Genomic DNA, 25,132 nt, shown 5'->3' on the forward strand with positions numbered 1-25,132 from the left:
TATCGATCTCTTGGCATCCCGACTGAATCACCAGGTACCAACATATGTTGCTTGGGAACCAGACCCTGTGGCAGCGGCGATGGATGCATTCTCGCTGAACTGGGGGAACTACTTTTTCTATGCCTTTCCCCCCTTCTGCCTCATCAGTCGGGTACTACGCAAAATACAGATGGACTCTGCTTCAGGTATTTTGGTAGTACCCGACTGGCCTACACAGCCATGGTTCCCAGTGGTCCTTGACAGGGTCATTGAACCACCCATGACCATTCCCAGCGGACCTGATCTACTGATCCACCCTGTCTCAGGCGAAAGTCACCCATGCCATGACAGAATAAACCTGTTGGGCTGCAGACTCTAAAAAGACCTTTACTGGACCTGGGATTGTCAAATAGGACCATGGACATTATGACAGCATCTCACAGACTTTCCACCAAGAAACAATATCTCTCCAGTATCAGAAAATGTGAAACATACTGCTCAAGAACAGGGACAACATACAGATCAACAACCATAACTAATGTACTGGAGTTCCTGTCCAGCCTTCACCACGATAAAGGTCTGAGCTATAGCACTATCAATTGTGCTAGAAGTGCACTGTCAGCCTATCTGGGGCAGGCACCAGGACAACAGGCCAGAGGGTCTCATCCGCTGGTGGCCAAATTAATGAGAGGGATCTTCAATACAAACCCCCCTAGACCTAGGTACACCAAGATCTGGGATGTCAGTGTTGTCCTGACATACCTAAGGGGATGGCCACCAGCCAGATCCCTCACTCTGGAACATCTAACCCTGAAAAAGGCTATGCTGATGGCGTTAGTCTCAGCACAAAGGGTCCAGTCCCTTTACCTACTCAGACTGGACAATATGGTCATAACATCAGACCAAATAACGCTCACTATTCAGGAGCTGGTAAAACAGAGCAGACCAGGAACTTCAGGACTCATTATGGAAATCCGGGCGTACCCGCCTGACCCCCGTTTATGTGTCATGACACACCTACTACAATATATCAACACAACCAAAGATCCCCGAGGGAGAGAAAAGGCACTATGGGTCAGCTACAAAAAGCCACATGGTCGGGTGTCGTGTCAAACCATCTCTAGATGGCTCAAACAGGTATTGGGAGCTGCTGGAGTGGATATTGATATTTACACATCTCACTCCACCAGGGCAGCATCTACATCGGCGACTAAGAAAATGGACGTACCATTGGACCACATCCTGGCAACAGCAGGGTGGTCCATGGAAAGAACTTTCCAAACATTCTACAATAAGCCAATAGTAAAACCTGTTTCATTTGCAGAGAGAATTTTAGACTCTGCAAATATATAATTTAAGCCCGGGGGAGCGTTATTTTCTTTGTTATTGTTTCAAATAAATATCATTATTGTTTTATAAACAGATTCATGTTTGATTACGATAACATACTTCCTCCCTTGGATGACTTCGGCAGTGAGTGAAGCATGGACTGTTACACGGTTTGAAATCACAGAGCTTTAAAATCTTCATGTAGTCACTCACGTGACTCCGTAGTAAAATAGTAAGATTAAACGAGAACTTTGAAGTTCGAAGTTTGATCTTTATTTTATGAGGAGTTACGATGAGGGATTACGTGCCCTCCACTCCCACCCTTAATTATAAAGGTCAACTGGTATCTTAGTTCTCCTTATCTTTACTATGTTTATTTCAATTATTGTGTTGTTTTCTGTGATTCCACACCGCTGCTTTGAAGTATGTCGAGCATGCATGCTGGCAGGGGGTCTTCACGTAATCCCTCATCGTAACTCCTCATAAAATAAAGATCAAACTTCAAACTGGTAAGTTCTCGTTTAATCTTACTATTATACCTTCTTACAGATGGTAATGTGAACTGAGAGAGTGGGCCAGGGTGGTGTGGGCTTTTGATGATACTGGCTGCCTATTTGAGGCAGCTCCTCCTATCAATCTCTTCAATGGTGGGGAGGTCCGTATGTGTGATGTAGGTTTCTTAGTGATAACAGCTCTGAACAATAAATGCAATGGTGAGTCCTTTTTTATGTTTTAAGGAATATTGCTTGTGTTAGAAGGTAAAGTTGTAATAAGCCGTAGGTCTAAAGAATTACACAAAGTGCTGGAGTAACACAATAGGTCAGGCAACGTCCCTGGAGAACAGATAGTTGACATTTTGAGTCTTCTTCTTGAGATTGAAGAAGGTTCCTTACCTGAAACGTCTCCTACCAGTCTAAAGAATGAACCTGACACAAAATGTCACTTGTCCTGACATGAACCACACCTGCTCCAGGGATGATGCCTGATCCACTGAGTTATTCCAGCACTTTATGTCCTTCTTTGTAAACCAGCATCAGCAGTTCCTTGTTTCTACAGGTTAAAATAATTCATAGTCATAGATGGTATTGCAGATATACATGGATTCCTAATTGAAATTCAAATGCAAAGGGTCATTCAATTCAGACTAAAAAGTCAAGTTCCATGAAATCAGTTGACATTCAACTGTTGACATACAATGAAACATTGGTCCTATGGCCACACTTGATTTAACTGAGGACGTTAGTGTTTCCATGCTTCAATTGGTTATTGATGAATATATTTACGCCCTGTGGTGAGAAGACTCTTACTTTCCTAGTTGTCCATGCTGTATTTATGCATAACAGCTAGGAAATTGCTTGCACCTGCAAAATTCATGTTTCGTGAGCCTGAATTTTCTGTATCCTGTCTCCATCATGCAATGTATTCATTTTAATCAAAGTCCCGTCCATTTTCATTGTTGTAGCCACCAACTACCAGTAATGCCACTTAAAATATATTAATAACAGTAACTATTTTGTGCATTTCGACACTTAATAATGTAAAAGCTCTGCTGATTTCACATAAAGTTGGGTCTAAAAGGCAGTTTCAATTAGCTTTGGCATCGTTAACAACAGTGGTAGTTGTTCTTCATTAGAGCTTTTTATAGTTTCACTTTTGACTGCCCATCGAGGGCTAATGACATTAGCATGAATTCAATGCAGTGGACACACGGGTAATACTTTGCTCCTCTTCCAGATGATCTTATTAAATGGTACTATTGCTGGATTCTGAACATATTCCAAGGCTCCTTTGTTCCTCTGTGCCATTTTATTTCTTATTTTTCCAACTTTTCTAAGTTAGTAGCAATCTCTTGCCAAAATGTACAACGTACCATCATACACACATGCCACTAAATTTCATTTGCCTTTTATGCATTTACATTTGTTGCATTATCTATCTGATCTACCTATACAGTTAGTTATCAATTAAATTTGTAACATTATGCCACTAATTTATGATTATAAACTAGTTCTGTGCATAACCATTGTCTCACCTTATCATGTTTTACCAAATAAATTAACCCTTTTATACCGACTCTTTAGTTTAGTTTAGTTTAGTTTATTATTGTCACGTGTACCGAGGTACAGTGGTATCCAGTCAACGAAAAGACTATACTTAATTACAATCAAGCTGTCCAAAGTGCACAGGTAAAGGATAAAGGGTACACCATTTAGTTCAAGATAAATTCCAATAAAGTTTGATCAACAAGGTAGATGGGAGATCAGGATCGCACTCTAGCTGAAGATTGTCTTATGGCCATCTGTCAACCCAGTTGGTTATCTGGGCTGAGAGACCATTTGTCTATTGTTTGCATTGTCATTAATGCAATGCCATTTATGATGGCTTTTTTGAAAGACTGTATTCCATGATGATTCCATTGTCCACATCTGCACATTCTAATACTTTGTCAAATAATTTCATAAGATTGCTTAAATATGAGTTTTCCTTTTATGAATTCATGCTAAATTATTTGTGTATTCTCTATCTCAAAATATTCTTGTATCTTTCCTCCCATTGAACATGAGTTAACTGGTCCATATGTCTTATTGAGGTTGTATTTTGGAGACACAAACCATGGATGTTGTTCAGTTATGTTTACTTTTTTACTGAAGTTTTATATATTTTTGTGAATGGAACACAAGTGAATAGATCAGATCTTCCACTGGCTAACAAATCTCTTGAGTTCACCAGTTGTCAACTCTCTAAGCACCACTCTTTGCTGGAGATGGCCTCCACTTGGCAGACGACCCCCAGTTAATTGACAATAACCAGCCTAGAACAGGGCTATTCTGAGTTTAACTGATGGCCTGCACCCACCGGATTAGGTTGACACATAATGTGTGGTTCCACCCAAACTCACAGGTTATCTGATGTGATACTGAGATGGAAAGCTTGCAAATGCCTTTGACAGTGACAAGCACTGAAAAAGTACATAAAATAAAAATAATTATTACGATAAAATAATCAAAATCATGTAAAACCCTAGAACACTACAGGAGCATTTAAAAACACTCAAATTGACTAAATTAAATCAATTAGAAAGGAATTACCTTATACTTGACCTTCTCAGTTTAGTTTACTTTGGTTTAGTTTAGGGATAAGGTATGGAAACAAGCCTTTTGGCCCACCGAGTATACTCATACCATCAATCACCCATTAACACTAGTTGTATGTTATCCCATTTTCTCATCCACTCCCTACACTTTTCGTGTATTTTTTACAGAGGCCAATTAACCTACACATCAGCACATCTTTGGGATGGTGGAGAAAACTAGAGCATCAGAAGAAGCCAATGTGGGTCATGTTTTACAGGAGGTCATTGGTTAGCGCTGACTCGGTGGGCTGAATGGCCTGTTTTCACACTGTGTCTCTAAACTGATAATAATATTTTGCTGCAGAGAAACTTCATGGCCCATTCATGCATGATCAGAAATCGTTAGCACTGTGTTAAATTAAGAATACATTTTTTTGCACACTAAATTTCCAAGTAGGAATTCTACAAGAAGTAGACTCAAGGAATTTCTACAAGAATGTTATTTGCATGCCTATTTGTGAAAGGTTGGTCCTTATATGAATCAGTGGGGATGTTTTAACAATCAGTTCTACTCAATATGTAATTTCATCTTTCAATAATTAACACTACCCTGTCGGTCCAAATAGGTAAGCTTCAATTAAGACAGCGTTGAAGACTTTTTCTGAACATCTTTGCCAAACGCTGACCTGGAAGTTGGGATGGCAAATGTGGAACTTAAGACCAGCACCAAATTTAATGAATATGAACCTGCAGCTGCAGAAGGTGGAATGAAAGGGTATGTGGAAAATATAAATTCCTTCATGTAATATTACATTAACATGTTGGAGAATCATTAATACTGTTAACTGCTCTACTGTAAAGAAAACTGCCATTGTCAAATAATATTTTGTAAAGTAAGATATTGAATGTCCAGAATTATAGGAATCCAACATAGATTCTCAGGAAAGTTAATTTCACAAATTGGAAGCTGACTTTAATGGATCCACTTTGCAACTATAAAGATAAATTATTTAAGTCAAGTGTTCCCCAGGCAAACAAATTGGGCCAGATTACGCATATGACTACCTGGTATTTCTATAGAGAACAGGTTGCTAACTGCAGTGCACACAGTAAAATAGCATTGTGGTGCAGCAGATAGTGCTGTTGCCTCACAGTTCCAGCAACCCAGGTGTGACACAGTGGTGCAGCATTGGATTTGCTGCATTATAGCCCCAGACACCCGGGGGGGGTTCAATCCTGACTACAGGTGCTGTCTGTACGGAGTTTATACGTTCTAGTGTGAATTTCGTGTGGATTTTCTCTGAATGCTCCGGTTTCCTCCCCCATTCCAAAGATGTGGAGGTTTGTAGATTGATTGCTTCTATAAAATTGGCCCTAGTGTGTAGGATAGAACTGGTGAACGGGTGATCGCTGGTCAGTACTGACTCGATGGGCTGAAGGGTCCGTTTCCACCCTGCATCTCTAAATAAGCTTTATGCTATTTTGTTGGCATATTTTACCCCAGTGGCAAAGAATATTCACATTGATTTATGTTGAAAATGTATTTATGAGTATTGATAATTTTAACAAAACATTTATTCGAGAAAATAATGCAACATTGCACTTATTTAGTTACTTTAAAATTAGTGTAAAAAACAATATTGGATATTTTAAAAGAAAATGTGAAATATGGCGAAGAGTAAAACCAAAAAATATATAATCTAGATTTTCATATTACTTGTAATATTGTTTTCCAGAAAAAGCATTTATAATGATGCTGTTGAAAGCACATGTTCCCTGCCAACCCAGGCGAAGGTGAGTAAATTGTGAACAGTTTTGGGCCCCATAACTGAGGCAGATGTGCTGGCATTGTAGAGGGTCCAGAGGAGGTTTATGGGAATGATCCCAGGGATGATTGGGTTAACATATGAGGAGCGTTTGATGGCACTGGGCATGTACTCGCTGCAGTTTAGAAAGGATGAGGTGGAACCTCATTGAAATTTACCGAATAGTGAAAGGCTGATAGAGTGGTTGTGGAGAGCAACTACAGCAGTGATGAGCAGTGAATAAAAGAAAGAGCTACTGTATTTGCAAAGTTGACTAGCTCGATGGTACCAAAGTCTTGACTGGAATAAGATAATTGCCTAAGGATCCATCTGATTTTACTTAACCTTATTTTGACATGTTGGTAGTGAGATACAATTCTAATTGTATTAAGAGAAAACCAATAGTATAGTAATAGGCCTGTATGGAGTGGATATGGAGTGGATGCTTCCACTAGTGGGAGAAACTCGAACCAGAGGCCATATCCTCAGAATAAAAGAGCATACCTTTAGAAAGGAGATGAGGAAATATTTCTTTAGTCAGAGGTTGGTAAATCTGTGGAATTCATTGTCACAGAGCTGTGGAGCCAAGTCATTGGGTATTTTTAAGGCGAGATTGACAGATTCTGGATTGGTAAGGGTGTCAAGGGGAGAAGACAGGAGAATGAGGTTGAGAGGGTAAGAAAGATCAGCCATGATTGCATGGCAGAGTAGACTCGATGGGCCGAATGGCCTAATTCTTCTACCATGACTCATGAACTTATGAAGCAGCCACTTGCTTAATAATGCTAACTATCAGAATGTATTTATAACCTTTGAGAGAATGTTCAAAAGAAGAGTTATAAAGATAGGTTGGAAAGAAATTAGGAACTGCCGGTTGTGTGCCCCAGAAATAAGGGGGGTGGGTGCTGGGGGAATAGGGGAAGAACCCAAGTGTTGTGATGTTGAATGTGATGGTGGAGGAATCTCTTGGAGGTAACCCTCTACACTCTATACTCTCTAAGCACAGAGATAACACCAGCTGATTAAACACATTTTACACAAAGGGTGGTGGGTGCATGGAACAAGCTGCCAGAGGTATTCGAGCCAGGGGCCATGACCATCCCAACATTTAAGAAACAGTTGGACAGGTACATGGATAGGACAGGTTTGGAGGGATATGGACCAAACGCAGGCAGGTGGGACTAGTTTAGCTGGGACATGTTTGCCGGTGTGGGCAAGCTGGGCCGATGGGCCTGTATCCACTCTGTATCACTCTATGACTGTATGACTCTAAATTACACATGTTGTTTACTTTACAATTTTTAAATGGAGACATGTGGTTCCATAAAGCTACATGTTAAGAACTGGAGTGCATCTCACCTGACAGGACACCTCTAAATATTCAAACACCTTTTATTGGGAATTCAGACACCTATAATAAAAATTTTTTCATTACCTTTATTGCGAGGAGTGTCTCACTGGATACACAAATACCCCATAATCAATAGACAGAATAACTCTGTCTATAACCATATATTAGGTGGCAAGATAACCTGTCTGCACACTTCCTTGATTTTAACCTGAAGGTTCCAATTTAATGCGACAGCAATCACACCAGACGAAAGAAGGGTCCCACCTCAAGCAGTCACGGTGGCACAGCGGTAGATTTGCTGCCTTACAGCAAAATGCAGCGCCAGAGACCCGGGTTCGATCCCGACTACAGGTGCTGTCTGTATGGAGTTTGTACGTGATCTGCGTGGGTTTTCTCCGAGATCTTCGGTTTCCTCCCACACTCCAAAGACCTACAGGTTTGTAGGTTAATTGGCTTGATAACAATGTAACATTGTCCAAGTTGGCGATATGCAGAGTACTGCCCTGCTGAGAACAAAATTCGGATGATTCAGAAGATTCAAAACACTATCTGTCCAATTCCCTCCACAGATGCAGACAGACTTGCTGAGCACCCTCAGGTGTTTGCGTTTTGCTTAAGATTCCAGCATCTATTTTGCATCTTATTAACACATACCTATCGTTTCCCTGTGTGATTTACAATGGTGAAAAATTCAGGAAGTCCCATGCCTCGTAATTAAATTTGAATAATCTGAATGATTGGTCTCATTTGTATTACTAGCTGCTATCTCAATGACACCTGAAAAACTTGCTTAACAACCCATAGCACCAGGAAAGACAGCAAATCTACTGCTGTGCCGTTGTGCCGGCTTTAAAAACTATATAGAGTCATTGAGTCATACAGCGTAGAAACAGGCCCTTCAGCCCAACTTGCCCATACCGACCAACATGTCCCATATACCCTAGTCCAACTTCCCTGCGTTTGGATGATATCCCTCTGAACCTGTCCTATCCATGTACCTGTCTAATTGCTTCTTAAACGTTGCGATAGTCCCTGCCTCAACTAACTCCTCCGGCAGCTTATTCCACACACCCACCACCCTTTGCGTGAAAAAGTACCCCTCATATTCCTAGGGCTATGGGTAGGGAAAGGGTGCGTTGGGGGAGCAGACCAAGTGCAACGGGTCTGCACTTGGTCTGGCATTCCTATAACATCTTTCTCCCTTCACCTTAAACCTATGCCCTCTGGTTCGCAATTCCCCCACTGTGGGCAAGAGACTCTGTGCATCCATCCGAATATTTAGTAATATATTCAATATGTATCCATTAAAAATTCTGATGTTTATTAGTTTTTCACGCAAAATGACATAATTGTGTTAGAAGTTTATAAAATAAATCCAGGCATCTGTTACTCTTGATTGTTAGATTAACATTATTTCTCTAATTCATTCAGCCGTCTGGATTCACCTCCATGCCGATGTCTGTTTTCAACCTCAGCAATGCCATCATTGGCAGTGGACTCTTGGGCTTATCATATGCCATGGCCAACACAGGGATTATATCATTTTTGTGAGTATTGAAGGCTGAAATTAACAGCAATATTACATTGCATTGCTTTCTGCTGTGAATACCATCAAAAATATAGCCTATCCTCAAAAATAGCATCTTGCGGTCTCTTCTGCTAAAAAGATAATTGGGTTGGTGGAAGAATTTGTAAATTTGTATAGCGGCTTTCACATCTTTGCGACATCTCAAAGTACATTAGAGTTTAGAGAGATACAATGCAGAAACAGGCCCTTCAGACCACCGAGACTGCACTGACCACCCTTAGCACTACCTTACACACTAGGGACAATTTACAATCTTTACCGAAGCCAATTAACCTGCACACCCGTACGTCTTTGGAGTGTGGGAGGAAACCGGAGCACCTGGGGCATACCCACCTGGTCACCGGAAGAATGTATAAACTCCATACAGACAGCACCTTTAGTCAGGATTGAACCTGGGTCTCGGGCGCCGTAGGCAACAACTCTAGGCAACCATTCAACATATTGGGAAACATATCTCCATTCTAATATAAAAAATGCAGCAGATGGTTAGTTTGCACTTCACTAATCTCCACAAGTAGCAATGTAGCGCCGACAAGTTAGTCTTTCACAGCTCAGTGATGTTGATTAAAGGATTTAGGCAGGAGCACCAGCAATAACATACTTCCTGTTCAGTGTCGTCCCATTACCTTTTTCACATTCACTGCAAGAAGAGATAATTAATGCACTGCTTGTTTCACATTTCACATAACATGGCTTCTTCTTACAGCAGTGGTGTGTCAGCCTGGATTGTTGTTCTCAATTGCACCTACGATACTCTGAATCAGAAGCACAAAGGCCAACAATTGAACCATGGATAATATTGGTCCCTGATTTTAGGTGTATTTTTATTTTCAGGCTGTGTTTGAAACGTTCAAGTTTATGTTTTTTTAGATGTTAATACAATGGTTAATACATCACAACTGCATATTCAATTTCTCCTTAAAACATATTAGAGTTTTAGGGAGTCATACAGCTTTTAAACAGGCCCTTCAGCCCAACTTGAGCAGCACAGTGGAGCAGTGGTAAAGTTGCTGCCCACAGCATCAGGGACCTGGGTTCGATCCTCACCCACTGGTGCTGTATGTGCAAAGTTTGTATGTTCTCCCTGTGACCATGTGAGTTTTCTTGGGGTGTTCCATTTCCTCCTACACTCCAAAGATGGTGCAGGTTTGTAGGTTGCCTCTAATGTGTAGGATGTGAAAGAGGGAGGACTTGGAACTAGTGTAGGGTGATCGATGGTCGGCATGGACTCAGTGGTCCAAAGAGCCTGTTTCCACCCTGTATCTCTAAACTAAAGCTAAAACTTGCTGATTCCGACCATCAACACTAGTCCTATCTGCTCACGTTTGGCCAATATCCCTCTTAACCTTTCTTATCCATGTACGTGTCCAAATGTTGTTATAGTAACTGTCTCGTCTACCTCCTCTGGCAGCTCATTCCATATACATGCCAACCTCTGTGTGCAGTGATAAGAACTAAATGTTAGTAATAATCAACAGCAACTGTAGAGAGTGAAACAGGATGGATATTTTTGATCTTAGGAATTAGAAAAAAGGTCGGCATGGTGGCACAGTGGTAGAGTTACTGCACCAGAGTCACAGGTTCGATCCTGACCACAGGTGCTGTCTGTACGGAGTTTGTACGTTCTCCCCATGATTTTTGTGGGTTTTCTCCGGGAGCACTGGTTTCCTCCTACATTCCAAAGATGTACAGGTTTGTAGGTTACTTGGCTTGGTTTAAATGTAAATTGTCCCTGGTGCATGTAGGATAGTGTTAGCGTGCAGGGAACGCTGGTCAGCATGGACTGAGTGGGCCGAAGGGCCTGTTTCCTTGGGGAATTTTTTTTAAAGAATTTCACCATCCTCTCTTTGGGGAGTAATTCCATGTGCATAGGAGTACAGAATGGTCTGGAATGTGATTTTAAATTGTTTTTATAAAGGGGTAAAGCAGAATGTTTTTTTGTAATAACTTAAATTGTAAAGGACAAGAAACGTACATATGAACATTCTAGTTTGAATTATATTGGGTCAAACAGTGCGTCAGCATTCCATCTGAACCGAGGTAATTAAATGTTAAAAAAATCGAGATTAAGATTAATTGAGGATATGCAGTTTAATCTGCATGTGGAATCATTCGATCAAAATTGATGTTTGAGATTTGCTGAATTTATTTGATGGTGTTGGTTTCATTTATAAAATGTTCATTAAATGAATAAAGTGACAGAATAGTCTGTATGCATATAGGAACCGAATGGAGATTAATGAACACTTCTAAACTAAATGAATATTGAACAGCTCATTAGGCAACATTAAATTCAAAACCAGAAAATCCATTCAGTCTCTCAAATTTAGTAGGTGCATAAAATGAAATTGAGAGACAGAAGTCAATATTTGCCATATGTCCATCAATTGTTATTCATTGCACTTAGTCATTCACATGAAAGGTGGATTTTTTTAGTCAAGAATTATGGATCACCAAATGAACATTTAATATCTTCTAAAAGTATGAATCTCTTATTGGAACTAATCCCGAAAGGTTAACTTCAGTGAAAAGGTCTATTCCACTATTCTATTTTGGTTTCTCTTAGACCTACTTTTTTAACATTCATATTCTAAATAAACATCCCACTTTTTTTTGAAGGATCGAAATATGACCTCACTTTCCTTTTAGTCCGATGTTAAATACCATTATTCAGTTAGTTAGTTCAGTAAATTATTGAATCAAAAAATTGAAATCCTTTTAGTGATTTCTATCCTTAATCAGTTTATAATCTTAATTCATGATTTGCCCATTATAATGCTGCACAAAATATTGCCACAGACTCTTGTTATGCCTGGTAACAATCATTCTTTGGAATAGTTTCCAGAAGCATGCGTTCAAATCGCACCATGGCAGCTGAAAAATTCATGTAATTATATAAATCTTTAGTTTAGTTTAGTACAGTTCAGTGACACAGTTCAGAAACAGGCCTTTTAGCTCACCGACATCAATCCCCATACACTAGCCCTATCCGACAAACTTGCGACAATTTGCAATTATTACCAAAGCCAATATAACCAACAAATGTTGGCTCTTTAAGTTTTTTTTTTCCACAGTCTGTGAATGAATACATTTTTAAAAATCACCAATTATATCCATAATTTCATGAACAGAAATCTTGTTGCACAAATCCGGGTGGCACGGTGGCACAACGGTAGAGTTGCTGTCTTATGGACCTGTCCCACTTAGGCTATTTTTAGGCGACTGCCGAGAACTGTCATAATCGTAGCAGGTCACTGAAAAGCCTGCGACTGGACCCTCCCCATCGATATAAAATTTGAAATAGAATCATTACTTTAACAACAAAATGTTTTAAATGAAGTCAGCATCGGCGACAACCTACGTCACCTGGTGACAACCTACGTTAACCTGGCGACAACTACGACAGCACCTACGTCAGGAGAAGTCAAGCTACGCTCATTGGCGTCAAACCCACTGTTGCCGACTGTCTCCGAAAGATTTTCAACATGTTGAAAATCCAACAGCAACCGGAAAGATGCTACGACTCTTTGGGCAGATTTGAGGAGATTACTCACGACCATACAGGCAACACCCCGGCGACCATGTGGCAACAGCCTAGTCGCCTAAAAAATCGCCTAAGTGGGACAGGCCCATTACAGCACCAGGGACCCGGGTTCAATCCTGTCTACGGGTGCTGTCTGTACAGAGTTTGCATGTTTTCTCTGAGACCGTATGGGTTTCCTCCGGGTGCTCCGGTTTCTTCCCACATTCCGAAGACATGTGGGTTTGTAGGTTAATTGGCCTCTGTGAATTGTCCCTAGTGTGCAGGATAGAACTAGTGGACGGGTGATCGCTTGGCGGCGTGGACTCGGTGGGCCGTAGGGCCTGTTTCCGCGATGTATCTCTAATATCTTAACTAAACAAAAAATCCCTTGTTGCTCTTTTGTGAGCTGGTTTCATGAATGTTAAGACCATTGAACATATTTGATGTCATTATTTCACTGTAATCAAAGGGAAAAAAGCCAGCTCATCTTTTATTCTTGTTTCCAAATACATGTCCCATAATTATCTGTCTTTGCAACAGTGGTTTCAGCTGAAAACAACATTTTGCGCAATGAGTTCCAAACGGATAATTTTCTTGTCTGGCATAAGCGTATTAAAAATGTACCTTTCAGCTTTGCTATTTCTATATAAATACATTACCTCACATATCTTTAATTTCTGTTATTCTCCTGCCTAGTTGCTATGAGGAGATTTTGAATATTCTGTTGGATATCTTCCATATACTCTAAAGTACTTTAGTTTAGTTTAGAGATACAGTGTGGAAACAGGCCATTCGGCGCACCAAGTACGCACAGACCAGTGATCCCCGCACATCAACAGTATCCTACACACACTGGGGATAATTTACACTTATACCAAGTCAATTAACCTACAAACCTGTACGTCATCAGCTAGAGTGCGATCCTGACCTCCCATCTACCACATTGGAGACCTTTGAACTATCTTTAATCAGGCTTTACCGTGCACTAAACTCTTTATCCTTTATCTTTGCACTGTGAATGGCTTGATTGTAAACATGTATGACCTTTTCTTAGACTGGATAGTACGGAAGCAAAAGCTTTTCACTGTACCTTGGTACACGTGACAATATTAAACTAAACTAAAATGAAACTAAACAAACCATTTAGTACCTTTATAAATATTATTTATTATTATGGTTCAAGAGAACTGTTACCATATCAACCGTCACTTTCACTGTTTCTGCTCAGTAACATCTTGGGCTCTTTAAATTTTATTTTTGTATTTGCTCCAAACCCCTAGTCATACAAGTGTTCATTTACTTAGTTACCAGCTCTGTATGAGTGATATTACATGAAATGAATGCTTTTGATCATCTACCATTGTAAATTGATTGCAAAACTGGCAGCCCCAGTGGGAAGTTACTTTCATGGGAACATATCTTAATACGTTCTGTACATTCACACATCGATTATCAAAGATATGCCTGACATAATGCAAGATTTGCTCCTCCCTTCATGGCGACAAATCATAGACCCAACCATTCGGCTCGAAGGGCCGAATGGCCTACTCCTGCACCTATTGTCTATTGTCTATAATTACTAACTTGCACTTTCTTACTTCCTGCATTCCACAACTGCAGTCTTTTTAATTGCTATTTTGTTATTACTTCAACTTTTCCAGATACCCATTTACAGCTAACTTTATCACATTAAAAATATTTAATATAATAGTAAAACTATTTACATATTACTTGAAATTTCTATCTTGCCAGTTTTTTAATACATTGTGTTTTCTTTTTATTTCTTTATTGACTTCAAGGTGATCAACTGAAGGTGCACAATGTTAATATTCACCAGCTACATTTTAAGACACATTTAATTTATGTTCCAGCATATTATAAGGTAGAGATACCCAGAGCAGCATTGGTGGGACGAGGAACAAATTTTATATGTTTCAGGTCAAATACCTTTGATGAAACACTGGAAATTAAAAAATGCAGATTGTAGAAATAACAAATTAAAGCAGAGGATGCTGGAATACTCTGCTGTTCGTAATATTTGTGGGAAGAGAAACAAGTTCACATTTTAGGCTGAGAGCCTTTGTCAGAACTTTTTATATTTCCGTTGTGATGAAGGGTCTCAGATCTGAAAAGTGAACTAATTTTCTCTTTGCACGGATGCTGCCTGACCTGCTGAATATTTGCAGCATTTTCTGTTTTTATCATCTATGAAAGTTATTGAAATGATTTAGTTAGTTCACCACCTTTTTTACACAAAGGGTGGTAGATGTATGGAACAAGCTGCCAGAGGAGGTAGTTGAAGCAGGTACTATCACAACATTTAAGAAACATTTGGACAGGTACATGGATAGGATAGATTTAGAGGGATGTAGTCCAACGCAGGCAGGTGGGACTAGTGTAGATGGGGCAAGTAGGGGTGAAGGGCCTGTTTCCATGCTGTATGCCTCTACAACTCTATCTGACATCTATTAACATACCACTCACAGGAAGAGTTCACCTACTCCATAGTTCAAGTGTTAAACCAAAACTAATCCGGTTTGTAGAGCTAAAGGGCCAAGAAGATTTGAACAAATTTATAGAATTTCCTCCTGGCAACCATCATACAAAGTTTCTCTCTCCACAGATGCTGCTTTGAGTATTTCTAGCTTATAATTAGGTGGAAAGCAGATTTTAGAGTTTAAAGATACTGCGCGCAAACAGGCCCACCGAATCCGCGTCGACCAACGATCACCTGTACAAAGCAAGACCTTTCATTCTACTCCACTTGTACACATGACCTTAAACTCAACTAGACTTGGATAAAAAATAGCATTTGAGTTCCAGTTAGTAATCATATATTACTGGCATTGGTGGAAGGTATTTCTGCTTTTCAACTTCCTTGTTGCTCACTGTGGGCTTTGCTTCTTTAGTCTGCTTTGACACTTAATGAGAGGTGTTAAACATTAGTTGGAAAACCGGTGACACCTACTATTTCACATCAGGAAAACTACCCATTAAATTACATTCTACCTCGCATTATAAGCCAAGGGGAGATTTTTCAGCATGTTTTCATCTTTTAGTGCAGTCTCAACAAATAATGTTTCTGTCCCCATGTCAACCCTGGAACTCATTGTGGGAAAAATAATTTTCAGTTTAGTTTTAAAGATCCAGCATGGAAGCAGGTCCAACCGTCAACTGATAACCTATTCACATTAGTTCTATGTTAGCCCACTTTTGCATTCATTCCTTCCAATTTAGGGGGCAATTTACAGAATTAGCAGAAGGAAATCGGAGAACTCGTGAGTGACCGTGACTACGTGGGTGCTCAGGTTTCTTCACACGTTCCAAAGACGTGCAGGTTTGTAGGTTGATTGGCTTCTGTAAATTGTCGCTAATGTGTAGGATATAACTAGTGCAGGGTGGCCACTGGTTGGCATGGACTCAAGGCCGAAAGACCTGTTTCCACGATGTATCTCGAAACTAAACTAAACCCATTTGCCTACATTTATGCACATGTTTTTCTCTACTACTATTTCCTTTTTTTCAAAAAACCTTCAAATGAAATTAGCAGAATGAATATGAGAAAAAAACTATGGTTATTTTCAGCATAGAATTAAAATGTATTTGTATTTTTACAGATTCCTTTTAGTTGTCATTGCACTGATGTCATTGTATTCAATTCACCTCTTGCTCCAAATTTCAGTGGAAACGGGTAAGTAGTACTTTCTTTCAAGAGCACTTTGTCATCTTTGGCAAATTGTCCAGTCTTCATGTTTAAGTAAACAACTAACAAACCAAATTGAAGAAAGGTCAAAAGAAGAGACGCATCATGAAATGTCAGCTATCCATGTCTCCATATTTCCGGAAATGTTGCCTGAACCACTGAATTGCTCTAGCACTGTATGTCTTTTTTTGCAAACCCACTTAGTTACTTTGGTTAGGCTGCATTTAGAGTATTGGGAGTAAAGGGCCTGTCCCACCTACGTGTCCTTGGCACGCAAATTACGCAACCTCGTGGTCCCACTACAGGAAGGATGTGGAGGCTTTGGAGAGGGTGCAGGGAGGGGGGGGGGGGGGGGGGTGTTACCAGAATGATGCAGGATTGGGGGATTTCAGTTACAGGAAGAGGTTGGATATACTTGGATTATTTTCTCTGGAACATTGGAAGTTGATAGAAGTATACAAAATGATGAGAGGCATAAATATGGTAGACAGTCAGAATCTTTTTCACAGGATAGAAATGTCCAATGCTAGAGGGCATTGCTGTAAGGTGAGTGGGGAATCATTTAATGGAATTGTGTGGGGCACGTTTTTTACACGGGGACTGATGGGGGCCTGGAACGCATTGCCATAGGTTGTGGTGGAGGCTGATACAACAGTGCCATTCAAGAGGCTTTTCAAAAGACACATGGAAGTGCAAGTAATAAAGGGATATGGATTATGGATAGGCAGATGAGACCAGTTTAACAGCATAATGTTCAGCACAGGCAATGGGAGGTGAAGGGCCCATTCCTGTGCTGCACTGTTCTATGTAATTGTGCTCCTGCTTTTCAAACTTGACATGTGATTGTGGCCACACTCTGCACACCCACATATTCTCAGCAACCACATTATATGTATGTTCGGTGTAAAATCTTCCGGTATTTTTAAAATACAGAGCTTAAACATATACTTTCAAATATTATTGTTAGGAAACTTGCTATTTTAGCTGGTCATTATTATATGTTGTATAGTGGTGCAGCGGTAGAGTTGCAACTTTACAGCGCCACAGGCTCAGTTTCGTTCCTGACTATGGGTGCGATAGGTACGGAGTTTGCACATTCTCCCCGCAACTGCGTAGGTTTTCTCCGGGTGCTCCAGTTTCCTCCCACATCGCAAAGACATGCAGATTTGTAGGTTAATTGGCTTCTGTAAATTGTCCCTAATATGTAGGATAGAACTAGTGTACAGGTGATCATTGAATGGCACGGACTCAGTGGGCCGAAGGGCCTGTTCCCATGTTGTTCCTGTCTCATCACTAAGCAAAACTATACGAAGCTAAACTAAGTAGAAACGTTTAATATGCAACTATAAATACTTTTTTTTTAAACAATCAGCCTATTAAATAGGCCTGTGAAGGAAAGATAGAAAGTAAAAAATTAACAGAAAATGAAATGATGTGATAGATTTCCAAAGTATTGATCTGGAGAAAATGATTTGAATCTCGCCAAAGCTGGGGATTTAAATTTAACACAATACAGGTGAATGCCTATTAGTGACTATGAAACTAATAGATTGCCTTTAACACCATCCTAGTACACTGAAAATAAAATCTGCCACCTTGAAGTGCATGATTGTGCTATTAAATATCCTAGTACAACTACTGTAGTTCAAGAATGACCTCAGATGTTGGTGAGAAAGGTGCAAGATCAAACAATTGAATTGAAAGCCTGGAACTTCCTAAATTCAGAAACCATAGGAGCAGAATTAGGCCATTTGGACCATTGAGACAGGCTAACCATTCAATTATGGCTAATCTATCTTTCTCTCTCATCCCTATTCTCTTGCCTGCTCCCCATAACCTTTGACACCCTTACTAATCAAGAACCTATCAACCTCTGCTTTTAAAATACCCAAAGACAGCCTCCACAGCCGTCTATGATTTGAATTACTCAACGCCACTGAAATGATGCATAACAAGAAATTTAAGTAAACTGAAAACTCAACGTTAAAATAGAACCAGTTTACTTATTCTTCCAAGCAAGAGATTGCAGATAAATTATATCTATTTATTTTTGAACTAATCTTTCATAGTTTTTCAAGTGAGATATCTTTAGGTAAATGAAAAGGCGCTGCAAATCTATCACTGAAGAAGTGTCTATTCAGAAGAATGTTCTCAACCCGAAACGTCACACATTCCTTCTCCCCAGAGATGCTACCTGTCCTACTGAGTTACTCCAGCTTTTTGTGTCTATCTGCTGCAAAACCATTAACCATTTCACAGCATTTTAAACTGAGATAATATCTAACTATGTTGAACTATAAAAATAACAGCCTAATATTTTAATATGTAAAACTGTCCCTGTATTTAGGTTCCATGGTTTATGAAACGCTGGGAGAGCTAGCATATGGAAGACCAGGGAAATTTGCTGTTTTTGGATCGACGTCACTTCAGAACATTGGAGGTAATATTTACAGAATTAAGAACTTTTATTTTCTCAAGTACAACATTACTGTTCAGTTCACTGGTTGTGTTTAGGGTCCAGGTTGTCAAAAGCATGACTGCTTATGATGGGACAATAAGAAGATTGAATAAGTAAGGGAGAAATAATAAATAAGAATAAAGTGACTTAAGTTGTAATGAATGATATTTTCTAAAATATTCCTTTATGCTTTACAATACATTTCTAACAAATAGCAAAATAGGCGCAAAATTAAATGATGAATTAAAACTTCAATTTCTTTTGATGCAATCTTGAAAATGGGTTTCGATGAAACTAAACATTATTTGTGTTTGTTCTATTGGTTGTTGAGAGTCTGTAATGAGCAAAATGGTACATATACATGCCTTTCCTGTTAATCTGCCATAATTATGATCTGGTCAAGCTTTGCTGAAAACACTCCAACTGTGGTAATCTGCAACTCACTCTGAACAATTCTCCAGTCAGAAAATACTTTACACTGAGTGTCAATCTTAAAGCAAGGTCAATATATTTGTGCAGAAAAAAAGAAAGTGAGTCTGTGGAATTCTCTGCAGGTTCTCTGGATGCTTTCAAGAGAGAGCTAGGTAGGGCTCTTAAAAATAGCGGAGTCAGGGGATATGGGGAGAAGGCAGGAACGGGATACTGATTGGGGATGATCAGCCATGATCACATTGAATGGCAGTGCTGGCTCGAAGGGCCGAATGGCCTACTCCTGCACCTATTGTCTATTGAAATAACATGTTCATTTGATTATCCTTTTATTTTAGCCATCCTGAGTTATTTACTAATTGTCAAGAATCAACTACCACATGTCATCGAGTCCTTTATGTACCAAGCAGATTCTGAGTAAGTATAATTATATTGTGAAAACATTTTTAATTGAGAATTTCCAAAGTCCGTATGAAAACTATTTTGGAAAAAAACAAGAATCCAGATTGTTCGAATCATTATGGAGCTTCCACTGCAGAACATATTTTGGCAATTTAATTAACTTATTAAAACATGATTATTGGCATGTTGTGAGGATCTTATAACTACAGAAGTTCATCTTTTCATGTCTTGTAATAAAATGATAGGGGTAGAATATTTTTTTCTGTGAAGGGAAATCCGTCAGATATTTCAAAACTATTTCAAAACGTATCTTTTAAATACATCAATGTCATTTTTATTGTGGCGCACTAAACCACGTGTGAGCCACATGTGGGGTTTAATCCCACCCTCTGGCTCATTCTTCATTTTGCACAATTTTTTTCAGGCAAATGCACAACTATTTTATAAAATTATTTATAAATTCTGCTTCAGGAATGGTTTTGTGCCAGAGAATTCCCTACATCAGCCATTGTTGAGTCGTAGAATACTGCAGCTCAGAAGAAACCCATTCAGTCAGTTATGTCTGTGTCAGCTCTGTTGAAGATGTTCAATTCATCTAGTTTGTAATTGTTTTCCCTCCAAGTGCTTATCAAAATCTTTTTGAATGTTACCTACTGAATCTGCTTTCACTGAGACTGCATCCTGAGTCACAACTATGCTGCCTTCATAAATAGCTTCACCTCTACTTCATGAGCCAATTCAGGATCATCAAGTTATTATCCTTCCACACAGAAGCAGACTTTTCCTTATTCATACTCTGAAATGTGATCATTAATTTGAACACCCTATGAACATATTTAAAGGATGAACTACCTATCACAAGCCACAAGGATTTGTGGGTGCTTGAGCAAAAATAACGCTGGAAGAACTCGGTGGGTCAAGCGGCATCTGTGTAGACAAAGGAAGAGTCCATTTTTTAGATCCTGACCCTCCATCAGAACTGAAAATTTTGAGGAAAGATAATCAGTAAGTAGCAGAAAGAGGAGGAGTGAGACATTGTTCGCTACACGATAGCTGGAACAGGATGAAGCATAGTGTGTGGAGGGTGGGGGGCAGATGGGCAGATGGAGCCAGATATGGGAGAAGAAGGGACTAGTGTTGAAACAAATGTTCATAGGGGTTAGGTGGAAATGTAAGAAAATTTAAAAAAGACAGATGGAACTATATGGTGATGTTGGGAAGGGAAGGATGGAGACAGAGGTTGCTAGGTGATAGGTAAAACCAGATAAGGCAGGGATGAATGGCAGATGAAACAAGGTGGGGAGGGGACGATAGTAAAGATGAACCAAGAGAGAAGAAACCTAGGAATATGAGTGATGGGTAGATGGAACCCCGTGGGAGAAGAACACTAAAGCTGACTGTCCTTCATACGCTGAAATATGATCATTAATTTGAACATCCTATAAACAGTTAAAGTGCGAACTAGCTATCACATGACACAAGTGGTTGTGGATGCTGGAGCAAAAATAATGCTTGAATATCTCTGTGGGTCAAGCAGCATCCATGTAGACAAAGGAAAGGGAACAGAGTAGAGGGCGCTACCTAAAATTGGAGAGTCCAATGGCCACACCATTAGGTTGTAGTGTACCCAGCCAAATATAATGTGCTGCTTGCGTTTAGCCTCACCATGACAGTGGAGAAGGTTGGTGTAGGAAGCTCAAGATGGTCATTGCAGACAAAAGACAGGTGCTATGCTAAGCCCTTGTTACCTAGACTCATAACCCTCACTTCTAGATATTGACCACCTTTCCTCCACACTTTCATTCCTGATGCAGGGTCACATCCCACGACATCCATGTTGCTTGACCCATTCATAAGTTCATCAGTCATGGAATCAGAAGTAGGCCATTCGGCCCATTCAGGCTACTCCACCATTTAATCATGGCTGATCTGTCTTTCCCTCTCAATCCCAATCTCTGCTTTAAAATTACCCAATGACATGGCCTCCACAGCCCTGTGGCAATGAATTCCACAGATTCACCATCCTCTGACTAAAGAAAATCCTCCTCATCTCATTTCTAAAGGTACCGGTACGTCCTTTTATTCTGAGGCTGTGCCCTCCGGTTCTAGATTCTCCCTCTAGTGCAATCATCCTCTCCACATCCACTCTATCCAGGCCTTTCACTATTTGGTAAGTTGCAATGAGGTCTCCCCCTCAATGAGTTCTTCCAACTGTTTGTTTTTTGCTCTCACTGGTTACCAACTGTTCGCTGTTCCAAGTAATAGAGGGTTACAGTTGTTTTCTCTGTTGTGAAACATTTTTCTTCAGTGCAGATAATAATGCACATTTCTCATTTCTTTCCAGAGCGTGGTACTTAAATGGCACGTGCCTTGTTCTACTTGTGACTTTGGTCATCATCTTACCTTTGTGTCTCTTCAAGAACTTAGGTAGGTATCAAATGTCCTTGAAGCAATATATATTTTAATATGTATATATCATGTAAGAGGCTTTTAGATAGGCACATGCCCATGCACGGAATAGAGAAATATGGATCATGTACAGGCAGATGATATCAGTTTAACCTGGCATCATGTTCAGCACAAACATTGTGGGCTGAATGGCCCATTCCTGTGCTTTACTGTTCTATGTTCTACCGTAAGATGCCAGAGATGGTGAAAATAAGGCTGGGTGTTCATGCTTCTAGTTTGCTAAACCAGTGGTAGACCTGTTGCCTCACAATGCCAGAGACCCAACATCGATCCTGACTACGGGTGCTGTCTGTGTGGAGATTGTACATTTTCCCCGTGACTGCGTGGGTTCCTTCGGGTGCTCCGGTTTCCTCCCACATCCCAAAGACGTGCAAGTTTGTAGGTTAATTGGCTTCTGTAAAATCCCTCTTGTGTGCCGGTTGCGAAAGTGGGAAAACAGGACTACTGTACTGGGTGATCGATGGTCAGGCATAGACTCAGTGGGCCAAAGGGCCTGTTTCCATGCTGTTTCTCTAAAACAGCGTCAGGAGCACATCCAGCCTTGTATCTGCTTGAAATTACTTCTAATACAAATTAATTAAATCTCAAGGAGAGAACAATTTGATGAACATGTTTCTTCAATTGATGTGAGCAACTGGGTGGGGGTGAGATTTGGCTCCATTCCAGGTGTATTCCTTGGGTATATACCTCACTGCACCACTAACTGCTTGCTAAAACCTAATGGGAGGTTCTCTTCCCCATGAGAGCAAGTGGCAAACAAGGTAGTGCACCTCGCTGACGAAGAACTGAAAGAGGAAATGTTTATGTTATTGTGTTAAGTGTGACTAAAAAAACCACCAACTGCATTTGGTGACAAGTAATGAGCAAAATGTTGAGTAAACATGTTGTTAAAAGATCAAAATGACTGGAAAATAGTGGCCAGCAAAATTAAAATGAGTGAATCCAGAGCACTCTCAGCAAATGATAGCCATATTCTTTATTTTAGAAAGTTTTAATATTTTGTCATCGTTTTTGTTAACTGTATTTCTTTCCTTTATTCTTCAAACCCCAACTCTGCAAGTGTAAATGGAACTTAATTCATTGCCGTTAGGTTTTAATTACACGCTTTCGATCAGTGCCGAGTTATCTTTCTGATCTAAGTGTGGAAATCCCCACCTCCTCCACTTCCTTAAATAAATTACTGTTCTGGTGACAACTCTGGTATTAATTTCCTTTTTGTCATGGGCAGAACTGATTATTATCTTTCGGAGCTGTATGGACAGACCTCCGTGTCTTTTTTGTATTGCTGTTCATATCATTGTGAATGTGCTATTCCAGTAAAGACACGCTTTCGATCAGTGCCGAGTTATCTTTCTGATCTAAGTGTGGAAATCCCCACCTCCTCCTCTTCCTTAAATAAATTGCCAGCCTACTTCTTGGTAACACTTTTACTATGAGTCAGGCACCTGTGTGCTCATGTTTCGCTCTTATTTTGATCAGTAGACACAGAGGTGCAATACTGAGAGGGCTTCTTTGTTCAAGGGCAAGATGAGGTGTTGTATAAAAATGGATTTACATGATCACACAGAAGTGTTACAGAGCATAATGTGCAGTTCTCAAGATCCTGTAGATTATAACAATATTTTCAGTTTAGTTTAGTTTAGAGATACAGCACGGAAACAGGCCCTTTGGCCCACCGAGTCTGTGCCAACTAGCGATCCCCATAGACTGGCACATTTCCTACACACTAGGGAAAACTTACAATTTTTACCCAAGTCAATTAACATACAAACCTGTAAGTCTTTGGAGCAACCAGAGAAAACCCACGCAGTCATGGGGACAACGTACAAACTCCATACAAACACCAATCATGGTCAGGTTCTACCCAGGACCTCTGGCGCTGTAAAGCAGCAACTCTCCGGCTGCACCACCACGCTGCCATGTTAATAAAGTATAATAATGCTTCACTCGTCTCATTACCTTCGCTGTGATTGCACTGTGGGGAAATCCACTGATGGATTAAAATTGTGTAGATGAATTTTTTGATGTGAACATTTTGGCTGACTCTCCCAAATTGAGCTCACTGTTTCATTTCATTTTCATTTCCTTCTGAAATCAGCCAGGACTTTTTATTCTCCCTGCCTCCTTCTGTTATCATTCTGTTTTGACTTGATGTGTTCTACTAATTGATGACTCATCCACCGGAACACCAATTTAAGACACCGAACGCAAGGGCCAGAACAATGGGACAGATGTAGGAGAACAGATTAAATATTTTATCCGGTGATGAGGACTTCGAAGATGGGGTGGGAGAGTGGAGCTGAGCAGACTAACAGATCAAAAGAGGTAAATTCTGCCATTGTTCATTGCAAAGCCATGCCATTGACTAGATGCAGAGAGAACTGATTCTGCAGACCCAGAAGTCATAGATTCAGGTTACAGGATAGTCATAGTGAATCATAGGAGAAGGGAGGTTCAGTGAATCTGTGGAATTCTCTGCCACAGAAGGTAGTTGAGGCCAGTTCATTGGCTATATTTAAGAGGATGTTAGATGTGGTCCTTGTGACTAAAGGGATCAGGGGGTATGGAGAGAAGGCAGATACAGGATACTGAGTTGGATGATCAGCCATGATCATATTGAATGGCGGTGCAGGCTCGAAGGGCCGAATGGCCTACTCCTGCTCCTATTTTCTATGTGTCTATGTCATTTGGAAATGAGGAGAAACCTCTTCACTCAGTTGTTGGTGAGCCTGTGTCATTTTCTACCACAGAAGACTATGGAGCCTAGTTGCAGAATGTATTTAGAAATGAAACAGATTTCAAGATGCAAAAAGCTTGGTACATGGATAGGAAAGGTTAGAGGGATATGGGCCAAACACGGGCAGGTGGGACTGATGTAGATGGGGCATCTTGGTCGGCATGGCAAGTTGGGCTGAAGGTCTTGTTTCCGTACTATATGACTCTTTGACTCTAAGCATCAAAAGATGTATGAGTGGGAATATGGTACCAAAAAATAAAATAAGGAATAATGATTGAATGTCAGA

The 25,132-nt window shown here is 40.1% G+C and overlaps 1 protein-coding gene across 1 annotated transcript in view; it reads left to right on the forward strand.

Annotated features, from left to right (window-relative positions):
* Positions 1-25,132, forward strand: part of LOC116984059 (sodium-coupled neutral amino acid transporter 1-like) — a 54,854-nt gene that overhangs the window by 15,451 nt on the left and 14,271 nt on the right. Inside the window, exons 2-8 of the mRNA XM_033038129.1 lie at positions 5,008-5,156; positions 6,118-6,175; positions 8,969-9,084; positions 16,266-16,339; positions 18,699-18,791; positions 19,577-19,655; positions 21,985-22,067. Coding sequence (XP_032894020.1) covers positions 5,080-5,156; positions 6,118-6,175; positions 8,969-9,084; positions 16,266-16,339; positions 18,699-18,791; positions 19,577-19,655; positions 21,985-22,067 — 580 coding nt within the window. The 5' untranslated portion in view covers positions 5,008-5,079. The remainder of the gene's footprint in view (positions 1-5,007; positions 5,157-6,117; positions 6,176-8,968; positions 9,085-16,265; positions 16,340-18,698; positions 18,792-19,576; positions 19,656-21,984; positions 22,068-25,132) is intronic.

The sequence above is a fragment of the Amblyraja radiata genome, chromosome 19 (assembly GCF_010909765.2).
Source record: "Amblyraja radiata isolate CabotCenter1 chromosome 19, sAmbRad1.1.pri, whole genome shotgun sequence".
NCBI classification, from domain to species: domain Eukaryota; kingdom Metazoa; phylum Chordata; class Chondrichthyes; order Rajiformes; family Rajidae; genus Amblyraja; species Amblyraja radiata.